Source organism: Perissodus microlepis, chromosome 17 (genome assembly GCF_051167445.1).
Source record: "Perissodus microlepis isolate ML-2025 ecotype Zambia chromosome 17, ASM5116744v1, whole genome shotgun sequence".
NCBI lineage: Eukaryota > Metazoa > Chordata > Actinopteri > Cichliformes > Cichlidae > Perissodus > Perissodus microlepis.
Window position 1 is genome coordinate 23107732 of NC_140477.1, and position 15760 is coordinate 23123491.

Genomic DNA, 15760 nt, shown 5'->3' on the forward strand with positions numbered 1-15760 from the left:
TTCTCTGTGCTAATAAGCGTGGGTAAATAAGCGTGGGTAAACTCTTTGTACTCGTTGTCGTGTTGGGATTTTAGGTGCTTGATTAAATTACTTGTGTTAAATGCGCTACCTTTTGAGCCTCCTCTGGACAATTTCGCTGAGCACAATTTGCAGTCCGCCTTTGTTTTCGCGTCTTCGTTCACTTTGAAATAGTTCCACACGGCTGACTTGTCTCGCCTCGCCTTCTCCCAGCTCCGAGCTGCAGCCGAGGCCTGGGGGCGGGCACTCGGCGCCTGTGATTAACCCCTTACATGCCGCTCAAACATAGACAAGTCTCAGACCATGGTATCGGTCTCCGGTATCGGGGGACTTTTAACGAGTACTGGTACTTTAGAAAATGTGGTATCGAGGCCGATACCAGATACCGGTATCGGTGCATCCCTAGTCACCAGTGCTTCAGTGAGCATTTCAAAATGCAAATGATCTCAGTGACATCATATAAATGAGCACTGATTGATTTGATTGATTCAGCTACTGATGGACTGCCTTCTCTGCTCTCTGTGCAGGGTGTCCTGGGGGGTTCAGATCTCCCTGCAATAACCGTGGGAAATGTGATGACGGTCACCTTGGTAACGGTACCTGTACCTGCGACACAAGTTTCAGAGGCACGTCCTGTGAGCTGTGCAGTGATGGATTCTATGGACCCACCTGTAAAGGTGAGTAATAGACGGGGTTTTCTCTGCGGCGTCAGATTGTAACACTCTTACTATCCTGACTTGCTTGTTTTTCAGCCTGTAACTGCTCAGAGCATGGGTCATGTGACGACGGGTGGAAAGGTACGGGTTTGTGTTTCTGTGAGGCCGGATGGACCGGAGACCGCTGTGACGTTCAGCAGAGTGAGTTCATTTCCTTCGTTGGCTTAGACTGAATTAGATAAAACCGATCAGTCCTAAAGACACTCGCCAGCTCTCAGCACAGTTCAGACCAAACCTGAGAATAAAAATACTCAGGTATGAAAAGTAGATGTTTGTGCACTTTAATCACACTCATGTTTCTGTGTCTCCTCCAGCTGAGATCTTTCAGTGTTCTCCAGCCTGCTCTCCAAAAGCCGTTTGTAAGGCAAACAACACCTGTGAGTGCCGGCCTTTTCATGAGGGTGACGGATTCACTTGCACAGGTAACAGTGGACCAGCATGAGGTGCCATCTCTCTTTTAACCTCTTTCAATCTCATTTAACCCGAACTCTTTCATGGCATGCATTTTTAATTTCTCTGTGCTATATTTATAGTGTTCAATAGAACACTATAAAGTCACAGTTGAGTAATGATGTGCAAAACTCTTTAATTGATGTCTGAACATAGCAGAATTTTTCCAGAGTACAAAAAGAAAATGAGAAACAACAATTGTGCTCCTTTGAGCAATATGGGTCATTTAAAAGCCATTTGAAAGAGCAAAATTTAGTTTTGTGATCTAGACAACCCAAAATGTGATGTCCCCATATGTGGATGCCAGGTCCTTGGAGGTTAAATGACGGTAGCTGAGTGTGTACATCTTTCCCTGCAGTGGTGGACATCTGTCAGATCTGGAATGGAGGCTGTGCTAAGGGGGCCAAGTGCTCACAGAATGGAGGTAAGGTGAGTTGCACCTGTCCCAAAGGTCACACTGGAGACGGGTTCACCTGTCAGCCCATCGACCCCTGTGCATTAGGAGACAATGGAGGCTGCCATGAACACGCTGTATGCACCATGACAGCTCCGGTAAGGACGACATGGGACTTGTTTTCTAAGGTTACACCATCAGGTCCTCCTTACCTGTAAACTCTGTGTGTGTGTGTGTGTGTGTGTGTGTGTGTGCATGCGTGTGCACAGGGGAGGAGGAAGTGCATGTGTAAGAACAACTACATCGGAGACGGAGTGACCTGTGAGGTCAAACAGCTGCCTATCAGCCGCTGTCTGCAAAACAACGGCCAGTGTCATCGCGACGCCAAATGCACCGACCTCCACTTTGAAGGTACACGTGAACGTCATTCAAGTGGAAGCTCATTGGACGATGAAGTATTGAGCAGGAGTGTTTCTTGCAGGGTGAATGCATATTGTTATTGTGAGCGAGGTCGTGACGTTTGCTTGCAGCAGCCGATTTAACCCTCGGAGCTCGAACCCTGACTTTTTTTGAAGTGGAGCAGAAAGTTTGTGTCTGTTGTGATGTGTTTACAAAGATTAATATTTTCCTGCTGATCGTCAAATCTTTCAATTCAAATTTCTCTGAGCCTCATTTGTGTCAGCAGCAGCTACACACCAGGGGGTGTTGCTGCACAGAGTAGCGGGTATTTACTAAAACATACATGGAGTGTTTAAGAAATTTACTGTTGTTTCATTCATTGATGATTCATTTGAATAACTCTCAGAATATCTCTAATTATACTTGAATCATAACTTTTTGTACCTTCATGGAAAAAGAAGACATGTATGAATTCATTAATCTGTGTTCCTTTTTCTTCCCTGTAGGTGGAGCTGAGTGTTCCCTTCACTGATAACCTTGACATGCTGAACTTCTCCCTCACTATTTTTCGTACATTCTGATATTTATGTGTTGTGCAGATTCGATGCTCGGTGTGTTCCACTATCGTTCCAAGAAAGGTCAGTACAAACTGAACTACACGGCGGCTGAGCAGGCCTGCGCTGCAGAGGGAGGCCGCCTGGCCACGTACACTCAACTGGCCTACGCTCAGCAGGTCAGTGAACACATCACAGTAGCTCCCGGACAATTGACGTCAGCCCCTGGCACTCCTGCTGAAACATGTCGGCTGTGTGTGGCTCTGCAGGGAGGGCTGAACATGTGTGCTGCTGGCTGGTTGGACCAGGCCCGGGTGGCGTACCCCACCACCTACTCCAACCCAAAGTGTGGCTTCGGACACGTGGGCATCGTGGACTACGGCACCCGCAAAAACCTGAGCGAGACCTGGGACACCTTCTGTTACAGGATGCAAGGTGAGGGAGGAAGATGATGACACGTCTGGCTTCATGTGAACACGAGTGAAAGTAAATCTGTTTGTCAGATCTCTATAATGCAGACAGTGTGTTTATTAAGATATGAGCAGGTGAGGTGCACTTTTGTAAATACTTAGTAAAATTTGGCTGTGAGGGAAAAGGCACATTTGTTCCTTCACAGTAGCTGGAAGTCTGCACAGACTAGGTTTGTTAGTTGAAGCGTGCTCAGTGCCATGGTTACGTGCAGATGATCGTGTGTCTTTGTCTCAGAGGTGAAGTGCGAGTGCAAACGAGGTTACACTGGGGACGGTTTCAGCTGTACTGGAAATCTGCTGCAGGTCCTGAGATCCACGCCGAGCTTCTCAAACTTCCTCACCGTGAGTGACGTCAGATCGCTCAGATGCCACTGATCATTGCCTGCACGTGTAAAATCCTATCCCTCCTTCTGCAGCAAATCCTGAACTGCTCCCAGGCTTCCGAGTCGGGGAAGCAGCTCGTGCAGCGTCTCAGTAACCTGACTGTCCAGTCCACTCTGTTCGTACCTGACAACAGCGGCCTGCCCGGCAACCAGGTGAGCCATTCACCAGGGCCCTTTAATTTTGTCACACATACAGTTACATCGGTGTGCTCACCTGTGCGTTCCTCCAGACTCTGTCTCTGCGTGACATCGAGTTCCACCTGTCGGAGGGTCAGGCTTTCCCTCTGAGCCAGCTGAAGAACGGCAGCCGGATCAGAACTCGAGTCGGCAGTCTGACCGTCCTCGGAGTCGCCGACCAGCTTGACCCGTCGGCTCTGGTCAGAAACAAGCTCATGCAACTGTCATGCACCGCTACACTAACACGCCTCTCTCCTCCTGCTCACTGCGTCAATCTGAATTAGAGGAGACCAAAAGTCTTCTGCAGCACAGTGATCTGACCTAAACGTGCTCAGAGTGTCCCCCTCATGTTTATGGGCTACCTTTGCTAAAGCGCTGCCTTTCCAACTCATTTAGGTGTCTGAGAGAGCAAACAGAACTGTCCTCTCTCTGTGCGTATGTGTCTGAGTGTGTGTGTGTCTCTGAGTGTGTGTTTGTGTGTTGTTTCTGTTGTTTGTATGAAGTTCTAATCTGGTTTCGTTCTCTCAGTCGTTTCGTTACATCAACGACCACTTCGTCAGCGACTCTGACATTATGGCTGCCAACGGGATCATCCACGTCATTCAGGGACCCCTAAAGGCCCCGGCCCCTCACCCACAGGTGAGTCCGACCTGCCTCCATAATCAGAATGCACACTCCTTATCTGACCCCCTGAATTCTCTGATTGGCTCTGCAGATGCATGTGGCGCACAAAGCTGGGATGGGCATCGGCGTGGTGCTGCTGATCGCGTTGGTGGGCGGAGCCATCTTTGTGGGATACCGCTTCTACCGTAACAGCACCAAACCCTTCCAGTTCCACTACTTCAAGGTCAGACTGGAACTTTGCACTGAGGCTAAGGTTCCAGGGGGAGTGCTGTCAGTGTGACGCACCTCATCATGACATTTTTATGTGACGCCGCTTCACTATCGATCTTCACTCGTGTAACTCGAGTTACTCCTGTGGTTGCTCTGACAGGAGGATGACGGGGAGGAAGAAGCTCCGCCCACAAACAGCAGCCGCAACATCTGTAACCCGGTGTATGAAGCGGCGCCAGCGGCTGGCGAGTCCAGTGCGTCGGCGGTCACGGTGAGTCATCGGCGGACGTTTGTGCAGCTCAGAATGAAAGCTGTGACCAACGACCAGACTGCAGTCTGCTCTCGGTTTACAGCACGCTCTGTTTCATTCAAACCTTTCAGGCTCTCACTCTGACGACTGAGAGGAGGATTTTATTCGCTTTAATGAGCAGTCAGGTGATTACACTGTGTTTGCAGGTGGACGACAAACACGAGGTGGAGAACGCAGGAAGTTACGACCTGCTGCAGATCAGCTGAGAGGGAAGTGGAACCTTGGCTGATGTCTTTACCCCTCGGTGGACTGGGACCTCTGTGGCCAGCTGGGTCTCCGACACTGCCGGTGCAGACGAGTCCCGTTTCAGGCTTCTCTCTGTGAACTGAAGGACTGCTTCGCCCAAAACTTAAAGTTCGCCTAGCAGAGTTGGAAACAACACAACAATGCTTTTCATTTTCTCTGCAGTCTCTCATTTATGAAATGATTCCTGTATAAAAAATATTTTACTGCAGATATGTTTAAATTAACAGATATAAATGAAAAACTGCAAATAAAGCCGAGCTGAATGGGAATGCTGTCGTTTCATGGCCTCCATCTGCCTGTCAGAGAGTCGTCCTCATGACTAAATACACTGAATGTGGATACTTTGATGTAGTGATGTCACCTACACGCACAAACACACACAAGTGCAATAGGCAGAAATGTAAAATATGAGAATCTGTGATGAATGGATTAATTTCCTTGAGTTTTTCTGTGATTGTCCCAGAAACACTAGGCTGGGTTTGCTGTTCAGGTAAAACAACCAGGTGTGAACCGGCTTCACTGACACAGCCAGGAAGGAACTCATAGTGGGACTGAACAGAACACTGCAGGATTCAGAGGTCACTGACGGACCGTTGCCCCCTGCAGGCCACAGCTCGATACACACTTAATGTGAAATGTAATGTTTTACCCGGTTGGTCGTACACACAGCGGGCAGACTAGGAGCAGCTGGTTATAATCCAGTTTCCCTGCATGTGCACGTGAAAGGGGCGGTGTTGGCACCATCTGACTAATCTACAAGGGGCATTTCATAAGTCACATGACTATGGCACCTACACCAGAAGAGTTTTCAAATAACAGAAACATACCAGTTTAAGTGAGCTGGACACTGTGGGGCCCATGTGGGTGTGACCACAGTGTCTGCTTGGTGGTTTCTGTTAATTTTTCTGCACCAAACTTCTTTTACCACAAAGAAATGTACTTTTTACTTCACTCCTACATTTGCTTGACAGGTGTATCTGCTGCCACCTGCTCTTCAGCACAAACTGATATTTTCACTCACCCACTCAGATGGGTACGTGTCAGATAATAACCGACACATACCCATCACAGTCTGCTTCTCAGTCACAAATCTGAGAACGACACAATACAATATTAAACACATTCAGAAGGCTGTGCTTTCAAAACATACAAACGTGAGTGCTACAAAACTAATCTGTGTGAATAAAAAAATGACCTCAATAAACAGAGAGCTGATCATAGTGTACTTATGTAGTGAAAAACAATTACATTTATATAAAAGTGATCTATGGTCAGTTTCATGCGACATACTGTGAGATTTACATGAAAAGTAAATACAGGAACTTTTCAGTTGTATTTATTACTGATATAATACAGAGGAACCCCAACAATCACATAACCCCCATGAGCAAGCACTTCGGCGACAACTCCCATTTAACAGGAAGAAACGTCCAGCAGATCCAGGCTCAGCGAGGGGCGGCCATCTGAGACACCGGTAAGAGAAAGAAGACAGGACAAAGACAAGCTGTGGAAGAGAGCCAGAGATGAACAATAACTAATGATTAAATGCAGAGAAGTGAGTGAAGAAGAAACACTGCATCATGGGAATCCCCCGGCAGCTTACACCTATTGCACCATAACTAAGGGAGGATTGAGGGTCACCTGATCCAGCCCTAACTATATGCTTTAGCAAAAACGAAAGTTTGAAGCCTAATCTTAAAAGTAGAGATAGTGTCTGTCTCCCAAATCCAAACTGGAAGCTATTTCCACAGAAGAGGGGTCTGAAAGTTGAAGGCTCTGCCTCCAATTCTACTTTTAAATACTCTAAGAACTACAATTAAACCTGCAGACTGAGAGCAAAGTGCTCTAATTGGGTGCTACGGTACTATCAGGTCATTAAGATAAGATGGGGCCCGATTATTCAAGACCTTGTGAGGAGAAGGATTTGAAATTGTGGATGTAACAGGGAGCCAATGAAGAGAAGCCAGTATAGGAGAATCTATCTCTACTCCTGTGTAATCCATAACTGTAAATTTAAATATTATAGAAGGTTTTCAGGAAACACTTAAATGTTCCGTTTTTATGCCACATGTCAGAACTGGAGTGTGATTAAAGTGGTGGGTGGGCTCTTTCACATTTTGCCTTGTTTTAGTTTAATATTATATTAGGCGTAATGCTGAGGTTGTCATTTTTAGAATCTACATGGATGTTAAAATCACCCACAATAATTATTTTATCTGAGCTGAGCACTAAATCAGATAAAGTCTGAGAAACTGTCACAGTAACTGGTTGAGGGTGAAGTCCAATAAGTCCATGACAACATAATTCTGTACATGATGGCAAACACAGGTAAAAAAAAACAAGAGGACGATGCAACGAAGTCTGAGGCTATAAATCATTGAGGATCATTAGAGAGACAAAGGAAATAAAACTAAATGCAAGACACAAGGAGCCTACCAAAATAAAACAGTAAGTAATATAATGGAGACTGAAGATGAAGACACAGAAATACACGGGAGGCACAATAAACAGAAACTAAAGGAATTGAATATGAACAAAACTATAACCACAAAAAGAACTAGATGTGCAATAAAAACATGAGAATATAAACATAAAAAAAGGAAATACAGTTATGATATTTTTGCTGGTTTCTAGTTTTCTTTTAGTTGGTCTGGGAGCAGACGTAGGCTCTAAGGGGCAACTCTAGATAGTCACGTTTGGGAGGTTTTAATAAATTTGGCCAAATTTCTAGAAATATTGATTTCAGTGACACAACATAATCATTACTGCTGACGTGAACTATTTTTTTTTACTGAATTTACGTTTACCCTTAGTCAGCAGTTTGAAATTTCTCACAGCTCCCTGCTGGGGCCCCTGGATTGACTATGGTTGCTGGGGTCTCTAGCGTCACATGTTTCAGACTCAACTGAATCAACTTCAGCTTTGGTTTTCATTACATATATTTTATTAATAACTAAACTTCATTTCCATCCATTTAATATAATAGCTAGTCTGTGAGCTAACAGGAAAGGGAAATGGATTTGAAAATGAGTGGAACTGCCATGTTAAATAAATCTTTATTTCTCTTTTTAAATTGAATTTAAAAAAAAATCTGTTTGCTAATTTGGGATTTAAAAATTGTTTTTTGAAATGAGATTTTTATTGAGAGTTTAATAATATTTTCTGAAATCCAACATGGATTTGAAGTATTTATTAATGGATTAATCATTCATTTTAAGTGTTTTAATTTTAAACTAAATTGTTAAATAATAAATTACTGTATTAAATAAATACAATTAAAAATTAATTTGTAAATGCATATTTTATTGCATCCCTCTGGACTGGAATAGCTGTTGTCTTTACATTATAAAGCCCCTTGTTGTGATTTGTTGCTCTATAAATAAAGCTAAGTTGGCTTTACAGTCACATAAACAGCACACTCTGCTTCTATGATCAAGTGTAAATTCTATGATTATCAGTGTGTTGCAGCTTCACCCTGTGGAGTGATGGAGAACTGCAGGTAATCTTCACTTTAAATCCTCAGAGGTGGATGTGATATTTTTACGTTTAGATGTAACTGATTAATTTGACCATTATAACCTGTCAGAAGTTGGTCTGTTGATTCATGTTGTTGGTTACACACATATAAAAGAAGCTCTGAAAAAAGCTTGAATTACACAGTTAAAAAAAAAAAAACAAAAAAACAAGCAAATATGATATAAAGTTATAGCTTCAGATGAAGTGAAGACTCAAAGTTGCCCGTCTCAAAGTCAGAGTTTGTTCTACCTCTGTTTCTTCCCCTTTTCATCTCTACTTTACCTCAGTAGTTATCTTGCCTGTCAATGGGGTGATTTTACAATAAGTCTCACATCAGAAGAGCTGGAGGAGGCGGCTGGCACAAAGAGGTCTGGGAGTCTGCTTGGACTATGGAAGGACCCGGAGAAGCAGCAGGAAATAATGGATTTATAGACATGCATTTACTATAATTACCCTAAAACACTTAATATGGACTTATTGGTGAGTTTGAGCCAAGTCTTTTCTACAAAGTTGCAGCTTTTGCTTTGGGTGTTATTTAAGGCATTTCCTGCTGTGCCTGTGGTTGGCATGAAAAGAGGATGATGCAGATGCAGCATCTGTAACCGGTTTATGAAGCTGCTCCAGAGTCCAACGCATCAGCATTAAAAAAAAAAAATCAAATCCAGATTCAGACTCAAAGACGCGACTGTTTTTAAGAAAAACAAAGACGTGTCAAAGAAAACGTTTCTGATCCTTTTTATAGCAAGGATCAATGATCTGCTTCCACAGACCGATACTGACAGATTGAAGAGATTTATAATAAAAACAAAAATCTAATTTAAAACTTGGAACCATGGCTGACCAACCAACCAGATGTAAAACTGGAACATCTGGACTGAATGTGTGATGAAGAGTAAAAGTCAGCTTGATTAAAGAGTTTATTTTCAGTCAGAATTTGAAAATCATCTTTCTGATCCACGACTGATAATCTGACACTCTGGTGAAGATGGCTGGCTTCTCTGAGTCGCAGTGCCAGCTGCCCCATGTGACAACACCAAATAGGAAGTAGGTGCCATATTTCTGACAGAAGAGTGGTGCTCCAGCGTCTCCCTGCAGAGACAAAGAGTCAGTTTCTCCTGATGGTTATCATCACAAACACACACACATCAACCAATAACCAGATGAGGGCTGAAGGTCTTCCACGTCAGCCTAGTTGGATCCATAAATATTTGGACAATGTTTTTGTTAATCAACATTGAAGTGAAGACTTTTAGCTCTAAATCAAGAGGTTTAACAAAATATTACAGTAACTGTTTATGAAGTACAGACATTTTTATACTCAGCAGGCCTAACCTTCACGGCCAAGACACAAAATATGAATGATGAACATTTATTGATAATGAAGCAGCAAACTAGACCCTCAGTTGGGCATTAAATACCAAACTGAAGGCAGAGAGCCAGAAAGCATCTGAAAGTGCTGAAGTAAAGACCTGCACAGCATCACGAGGAGGAAACGCAGCAAGTAGTCAACGGGGATTTTTATAAATTTGAGAAATTGTTCTTATATTTATGCTATTGTTCAAGTACTTATGGACCCAGCTGGAGCTACAGGCTCATGAACCTCAGACTCGGAACATTTCCTTCTGGAAGAAACACTGATTAAGGTAAAACCCAAGCAACTTTTGTAAAGAGTTAAAGAACAGCTTATGATTACAGAGAGGCACCACAGACTGGACATGAGATCGTGTGGTTTAGAGTCGATCACCGTCCCTAACAATGAGGAGTGTCCAGATCATCAAAATAGCTATAGGATTTTAAAAAATTGTTTATCGTCCCTGATAAATGTTTAAAATGGAAAATCCACAACCTGAAATCACCTAAAGCACCTCAGTGATGCCATTTCTCTTTCTTCACAAAGCTTGTGTTCAGTGATGCATCTTTAAGGGAAGAGGATGTTTCACTGATAAATTACATGGATGGATATCCATCCATCCATCCTGTATTAATAGCTTTACAGGTGGTCAAAACAGCTCCCACCAACACTGAACATTAATGGTATCCACTGCTGTGTGCAGTAGATGAAGTTGTGCCTGACAGCTGTGCTTTGAAAGGAACACCAAACCGATGTCGGGTTTAGTTACCATACAGGATGTGGAGCCTGCAGGATGTGAACAGATGTGAGAGTCAGTGACGAAGCCTCCCCATTTCTGCCTGCAGGAGGTTGCGTTGACGAGTGTGAGCCCAGCGTGATGCAGCCGGTCTGGATCAACACCCTCTACCAAATTAAGAAGGGTCAGTGTAAAGTACGATCAGGATACAGAGGTCTGAAGTCCTGTCACATGACTCTGTACACTATGCAGGAGGAATGAGGATGTTACCTTTCGCTTTAGTTGCTCCCCAGCCAGCTGTGATACAAGACCAGGTGTCATCCAGGTCGTCATCCTCATCAGGGACACAAACTGGAGACACTTCAGAACCTGTAGACAGAGTCAGGGCACAGTGAAGACTTCTCAGACACAGTGAAGACTTCTCAGAGTCAAATCTCCTGAAGGTTCAGGCTCACCAAGTCTGGCAGCAACGCTCAGGTGAAGCAGTGCCAGGTTAGACTTTGGGGGGAAGCCCGTTTTCTGCGGCGGGTTAAAGACTTTGTCCACCAGGATGGTTTGAACTGGCAGGAACTTGATGTCATGAAGCCCCAAAACTGCCACATCCTCTTTAGCCCTGCAGGAGGTGGTCAGTAGGAACATTAGCAGAGCTGACACGTGACAGATTACACTGCAGTACTGGAGCCAGTATTAATGGTAGCAGGACTACCTGACGCCGCAGTGTTTGGCGGTGATGACCCAGTGGGGGTGGATCAGAGCGCCGCTGCAGTAGTGGCGACCATTAAACTGTAGGCTGACCTGCCAGGGCCAGAGGAAGGGGCAGGACTCAGTCACATTCACCACGGACAACACGCCGTCCACGGACAGCGAGATTTCGGCGAGGCCGGGAGTCTGATCACAGCCGAAGCTCTGCTGCTTACCGCACTCCTCTGTTACCCCCACATGCAGGAAGGGACAAAATGAACTACATGTTGATACACTGACTGGTGGATCTTCTGTTGCAGTTTAAAGATGGTGTGATTAAAAAAAAAAAAAAAAAAAAAAAAGCTTACCTTCATATATGAGGTCATCTTCAGACACTTGAGCCTGATCACCTGGAAATGGAAGAAGTCCTTCAGAACAGACTCCACCTGCTGCAGGTGTAGAAAGGTTGTAGACTCTGAAACTCACCCATGGTGTCAGACATCCACTGAACATGCTGCTGCACTCTGGTGTACACTCCAGGTCTTTTGGCTCGACCACAACCCACCCCCCAACTCACCAAACCTGCCAGCTCATACCTGGTGCCTGTGAAGCAGGACAGAGGACCTCCAGAGTCCCCCTGACACACAAACAGGAACACAGACACCACACGAGTTCCTCAATACTCTCCAGATGCATGCTGACTGAGGTTTCCTGGTCCACATGTTGAACATTCCTTGTTTTCAGGCTGCACAGATGTTCAGCTTGTACCTGACAGGCATCCAGTCCCCCTTCATCCTTCCCAGCACAAAACATGGAGGGCCTGATCCTGCCTAGGTAGTACTGGTTGCAGGTATCCGAGGGCAGGATGGTCACATTCACTTCCTGCAGTCTGTTGACTCGAGGGCCATCTGGTGATTGAGAAAGAACACAAAGGCTCAGATCACACCTGAAAAACCCCAGCTTCCTGTGTACATCAAACATTTCCTCACTCTCTCGGGTGGAGCCCCAGCCAGTGATGGTGCATTTCATAAGCAGAGGCAGCGGCGTCATCCAGATGTCGATGGGTCTGACGAAGTGGTTGAACTCCAGTGGTTTCTCCAGCTTCACCAGAGCAATGTCGCTCTCTTTAGACTCAGTGTTGTAGCTGTGATGGATGAAGATCATGGAGACTCCCACCAGCTAAGCAGAGAGATGGGAACATTTTCTCATCTCACATCAGGACGATTGTCTGTGCTACCTCTGAGGAACCAAAGAACCAAGAGAACACAGCCTGGAGCCTAACTCCGATCCCACCCAGATATCCACAGACCGAGGCTCCTCAGCACCCCAACAATAAATGACAGTGAAAAGCAATTATATTATTATTTCTCCTTAAAACATCGTAAGCTATGCAGTCAATGTCTTAGGTCATTACTGCTGTTTTTGCAAAGTGACAAAAATCCTTGTGCAGTGTGTTAGCACATGATGGTACGACCCACATTTTAAGTTTTGTTCTAAGCTGTCCGTCGGACATTTCAGAGGGTCATCAGTGAAACCCTGGACACAGAGTCACTGCTGTCTGCAATGCTGCTCGACTGATCAGCCTTCAGCTGACGTTTTTGATGACAAACAGAGTTTACAGTTCAGTGCCTGACCTGCTCCTGAGGCTCCTCAGCTTTATCCAGGTCATGTTTTCCAGCAAGAACTGTCCACAAGGATACTTTATTATGCCTGTAACACAAGTCATGACATAATACTTAGTACTGATGTATTATTGTACAGTCTTTACATTACAACATAAAACACCTCGGAGTGACTGTTACTATTGTACTATATAAATAAAGTTAAACTGAGCTGACTTAGTTTGACGTGTACTCAGTAAGATAAGATATAAGATAAGACTGTATTGATCCCACAGCAGGAAAATTTGTGCATTTCCTCAGCTCAGGTACAGATATCAGAAGAAAAATACAAAAAATACAAATAAAATACAATAAATACAAAATAAGTAAAATAATACACTATAACGGTAGCACACACAGTATGTGATTATGGATAGAGGGTTGTGGAAATATGCAAGACATAAATTTAACTACTCTACCATATCTATTACTAAGTAATAGATATCTATGAGTATAGACATGTACACACTAAATATACATATGTATACATACACATACACCTGCACATGTCCATACATATAAAAGTACATTATGCATGAAGTGTGACCGTAGATGTCCACAATGTCCAGTGACTCATGACATTGTGATTGAGGAGTTATAGAGTCAAACTGCTGTTGGGATGAATGATCTGCGAAAGTGCTCCTTCCTGCAGCGATGGTGTTTCAGTCTCTGACTAAAGGAGCTGCTCAGCACACTCACAGACTCATGTAGAGGGAGATGTTGGTTGTTCATGATGAATGTCAGCTTTACTAAGATCCTCCTCTCGCCCACTGGCTCCAGAGGACATCCCAGCACAGAATAAGACCTCCACACCAGTTTGTCAGTCCTGCTCCTGTCCGTGCATCCGCTCCCCCAGCAGGCCACTGCATAGAAAAAGGCAGATGCTACCACAGTGTCATAGAATGTCCTTAACAGAGTCCTGCAGACTCCGAAGGACCTCAGTCTCCTCAGCAGGTGGCGTTGACTCTAGCCCTGCTTATACAGGACATCTGTATTTGTAGTCCAGGCCAGTTTATTGCTGAGGTGAACAACCAGGTACTTGTAAAAGTCCACAATCTCAGTGTCTTCTCCTTGGATGTTAACCAGTGTTGTAGGGGTTTACTTCCTCCTGAAGTCTATGACCATCTCCTTTGTCTCACACCAGCCAACAAAGTCAGTGATGACCCTCCTCTATTCCTGATCCTTCCTGTATGATATGCATCCGTTGATGGCTGTATCATCTGAGAACTTCTGTTGGTGGCAATGGTCTGAATTATAACAGAAGTCCGAAGTATACAGGCTGAACAGGAAGGGTGAGAGAACCGTGCCCTGTGGCACCCCTGTGCTGCAGATTACTACGTCGAACACAGAGGTGATAAACCTGATCCTGGATCTGTCCTGGTGTCAGAGAAGGTTGTTCTGAGCCAAAAACGCTCTAAATGTATTACATGTACTACTGCTACCATCTGACCAGGTCTAACACTGGAACCCTCTCTGAACATCTCAAACTATTCTAAACTATTTACAAAAAAAAAAAAAGCCAACTGCAGAGGCTGCGACAAAACAAACGTGACCTCTGACCTTATGAAGCAGTGGGCAGCAGAGATGACCCACAGCGGGCTGACAATAGCACCCCCGCAGGCCGGCATGGAGGCGAGCTGCAGGGAAACCTGCCAGGGCCACGAGTGAGCCCAGGCCTCCTGACCCCCGATGATTCGGGTTTCCAGCTCCTGCTCCAGCATGAAGGAGCGCACCCCGGCGAGGTCTAAGGGCAGAGGTCAGAAGAGAGCTCAGCTAATTATTTCAGATAAAAACTGTTCAACCGCCGCCAATGCTACAAAAAAATGACCATAAATACATAAATAAGCCAATGGGTTTAAGGAGAAACTTCAAAATAAAAGCACAGGCAGCATGGTACAACATATAAAGAGTTAAAATATTTTCAGCACCAATTTAAAAACATGAAACATTTTTATTTGTCACAGTGAAGATCTGGCAGGGTTTCACAGGATTTTACTGTTGCTGTTTTAATACAAACTTACATACTTTAAAGTAACATTTCTAAATTATCTTTAAAAAAGCATTTTAAAAAATATTTAAATCATATGCGTATGATTCTTCCTCTTCAAAAACTAAAATATTTCCATTTTAATACTATTATAAGCCCATAACTATATTTGATAACAAAATAAAAATATTTGTAAAAGAAACTTGTTATATATATATTTTTTTTTTCTTTTCATGAGGCCTTTTTATTTTTATTTTTCATTTTACTGAGCATCTTTCATATCACCGGGTTCCCACGTGTAACCTAAAAACCTCGGACTCGTTAACGCGTGGATCACCTGTGAAGCCGAAGCGTGCGGAGAACAGCGAGCTTTCCTGCGCAGTTCCATTTACAGTGGGGTTCCGCTGATTCTGGATCTGTGTCGAACCTCCAGCTGCAAACAAAACATTAACAGCTGTAACGCACAGCAAACATAAAAAACATTTAAAACGGTTTTGGAGTCGCTGTGTCTTCAGGACACTCGAGGACACCCTCAGGTGTAATAGTTGTAAACTCTGAATCCAAAAACAGTCCTACTAGCAGGTGACTGATCAGGCTTCACAAACACAAACCAGCAGTGTGTGTGTGTGTGTGGTGGGGGGGAGACTTGTCTCACCTGTGTGGACCGACAGAACACAGACGACCAGCAGCAGCATGTCTGTCTCACGTTCACCCTCAGAAGATTTACAGGCTTCACGCTGCTGAGCTTCACCTTCATCAGCCTGACCTGTGTGATTGCACACACCTGTACGAGACCCCTCCCCCCACTGTCAGTCTGCAGCATTCAGTGTGACAACAGGTGGGAGACAGGTGAGTCCTCCAGTGTCTGTGGTGTCCC

General features: G+C 44.4%; 2 protein-coding genes across 4 annotated transcripts in view; one reads left to right on the forward strand and one right to left on the reverse strand.

The window, feature by feature from the left end:
• Nucleotides 1–5220, forward strand: part of stab2 (stabilin 2) — a 34249-nt gene extending 29029 nt beyond the window's left edge. For both annotated transcript variants that reach the window (XM_084909409.1, XM_084909410.1), the window contains 14 exons: nucleotides 546–695; nucleotides 771–875; nucleotides 1049–1156; nucleotides 1543–1736; nucleotides 1848–1989; nucleotides 2577–2710; nucleotides 2801–2966; nucleotides 3237–3343; nucleotides 3418–3537; nucleotides 3615–3761; nucleotides 4090–4200; nucleotides 4277–4408; nucleotides 4556–4666; nucleotides 4852–5220. In XM_084909409.1, the coding sequence (XP_084765535.1) occupies nucleotides 546–695; nucleotides 771–875; nucleotides 1049–1156; nucleotides 1543–1736; nucleotides 1848–1989; nucleotides 2577–2710; nucleotides 2801–2966; nucleotides 3237–3343; nucleotides 3418–3537; nucleotides 3615–3761; nucleotides 4090–4200; nucleotides 4277–4408; nucleotides 4556–4666; nucleotides 4852–4911 (1787 nt within the window). In that variant the 3' untranslated portion in view covers nucleotides 4912–5220. The remainder of the gene's footprint in view (nucleotides 1–545; nucleotides 696–770; nucleotides 876–1048; nucleotides 1157–1542; nucleotides 1737–1847; nucleotides 1990–2576; nucleotides 2711–2800; nucleotides 2967–3236; nucleotides 3344–3417; nucleotides 3538–3614; nucleotides 3762–4089; nucleotides 4201–4276; nucleotides 4409–4555; nucleotides 4667–4851) is intronic.
• Nucleotides 5221–9371: 4151 nt separating this feature from the next.
• Nucleotides 9372–15645, reverse strand: ovch1 (ovochymase 1). Of its 2 annotated transcripts, XM_084909411.1 has the most exons (13): nucleotides 15539–15645; nucleotides 15221–15316; nucleotides 14457–14640; nucleotides 12870–12945; nucleotides 12225–12414; nucleotides 12004–12143; nucleotides 11722–11872; nucleotides 11604–11645; nucleotides 11261–11480; nucleotides 11010–11167; nucleotides 10825–10923; nucleotides 10588–10721; nucleotides 9372–9556 (listed from the first exon to the last, which is right to left on the reverse strand). In XM_084909411.1, exons 1-13 carry the CDS (start codon nucleotides 15576–15578, stop codon nucleotides 9395–9397), a joined length of 1692 nt encoding a protein of 563 aa, XP_084765537.1. In that variant the 5' UTR covers nucleotides 15579–15645; the 3' UTR covers nucleotides 9372–9394. The 2 variants fall into 2 exon arrangements, with proteins under 2 accessions (XP_084765537.1, XP_084765538.1); XM_084909412.1 differs by lacking the exons at nucleotides 14457–14640; nucleotides 15221–15316; nucleotides 15539–15645 and adding an exon at nucleotides 13596–14424.
• Between the last annotated feature and the right edge of the window lie 115 nt (nucleotides 15646–15760).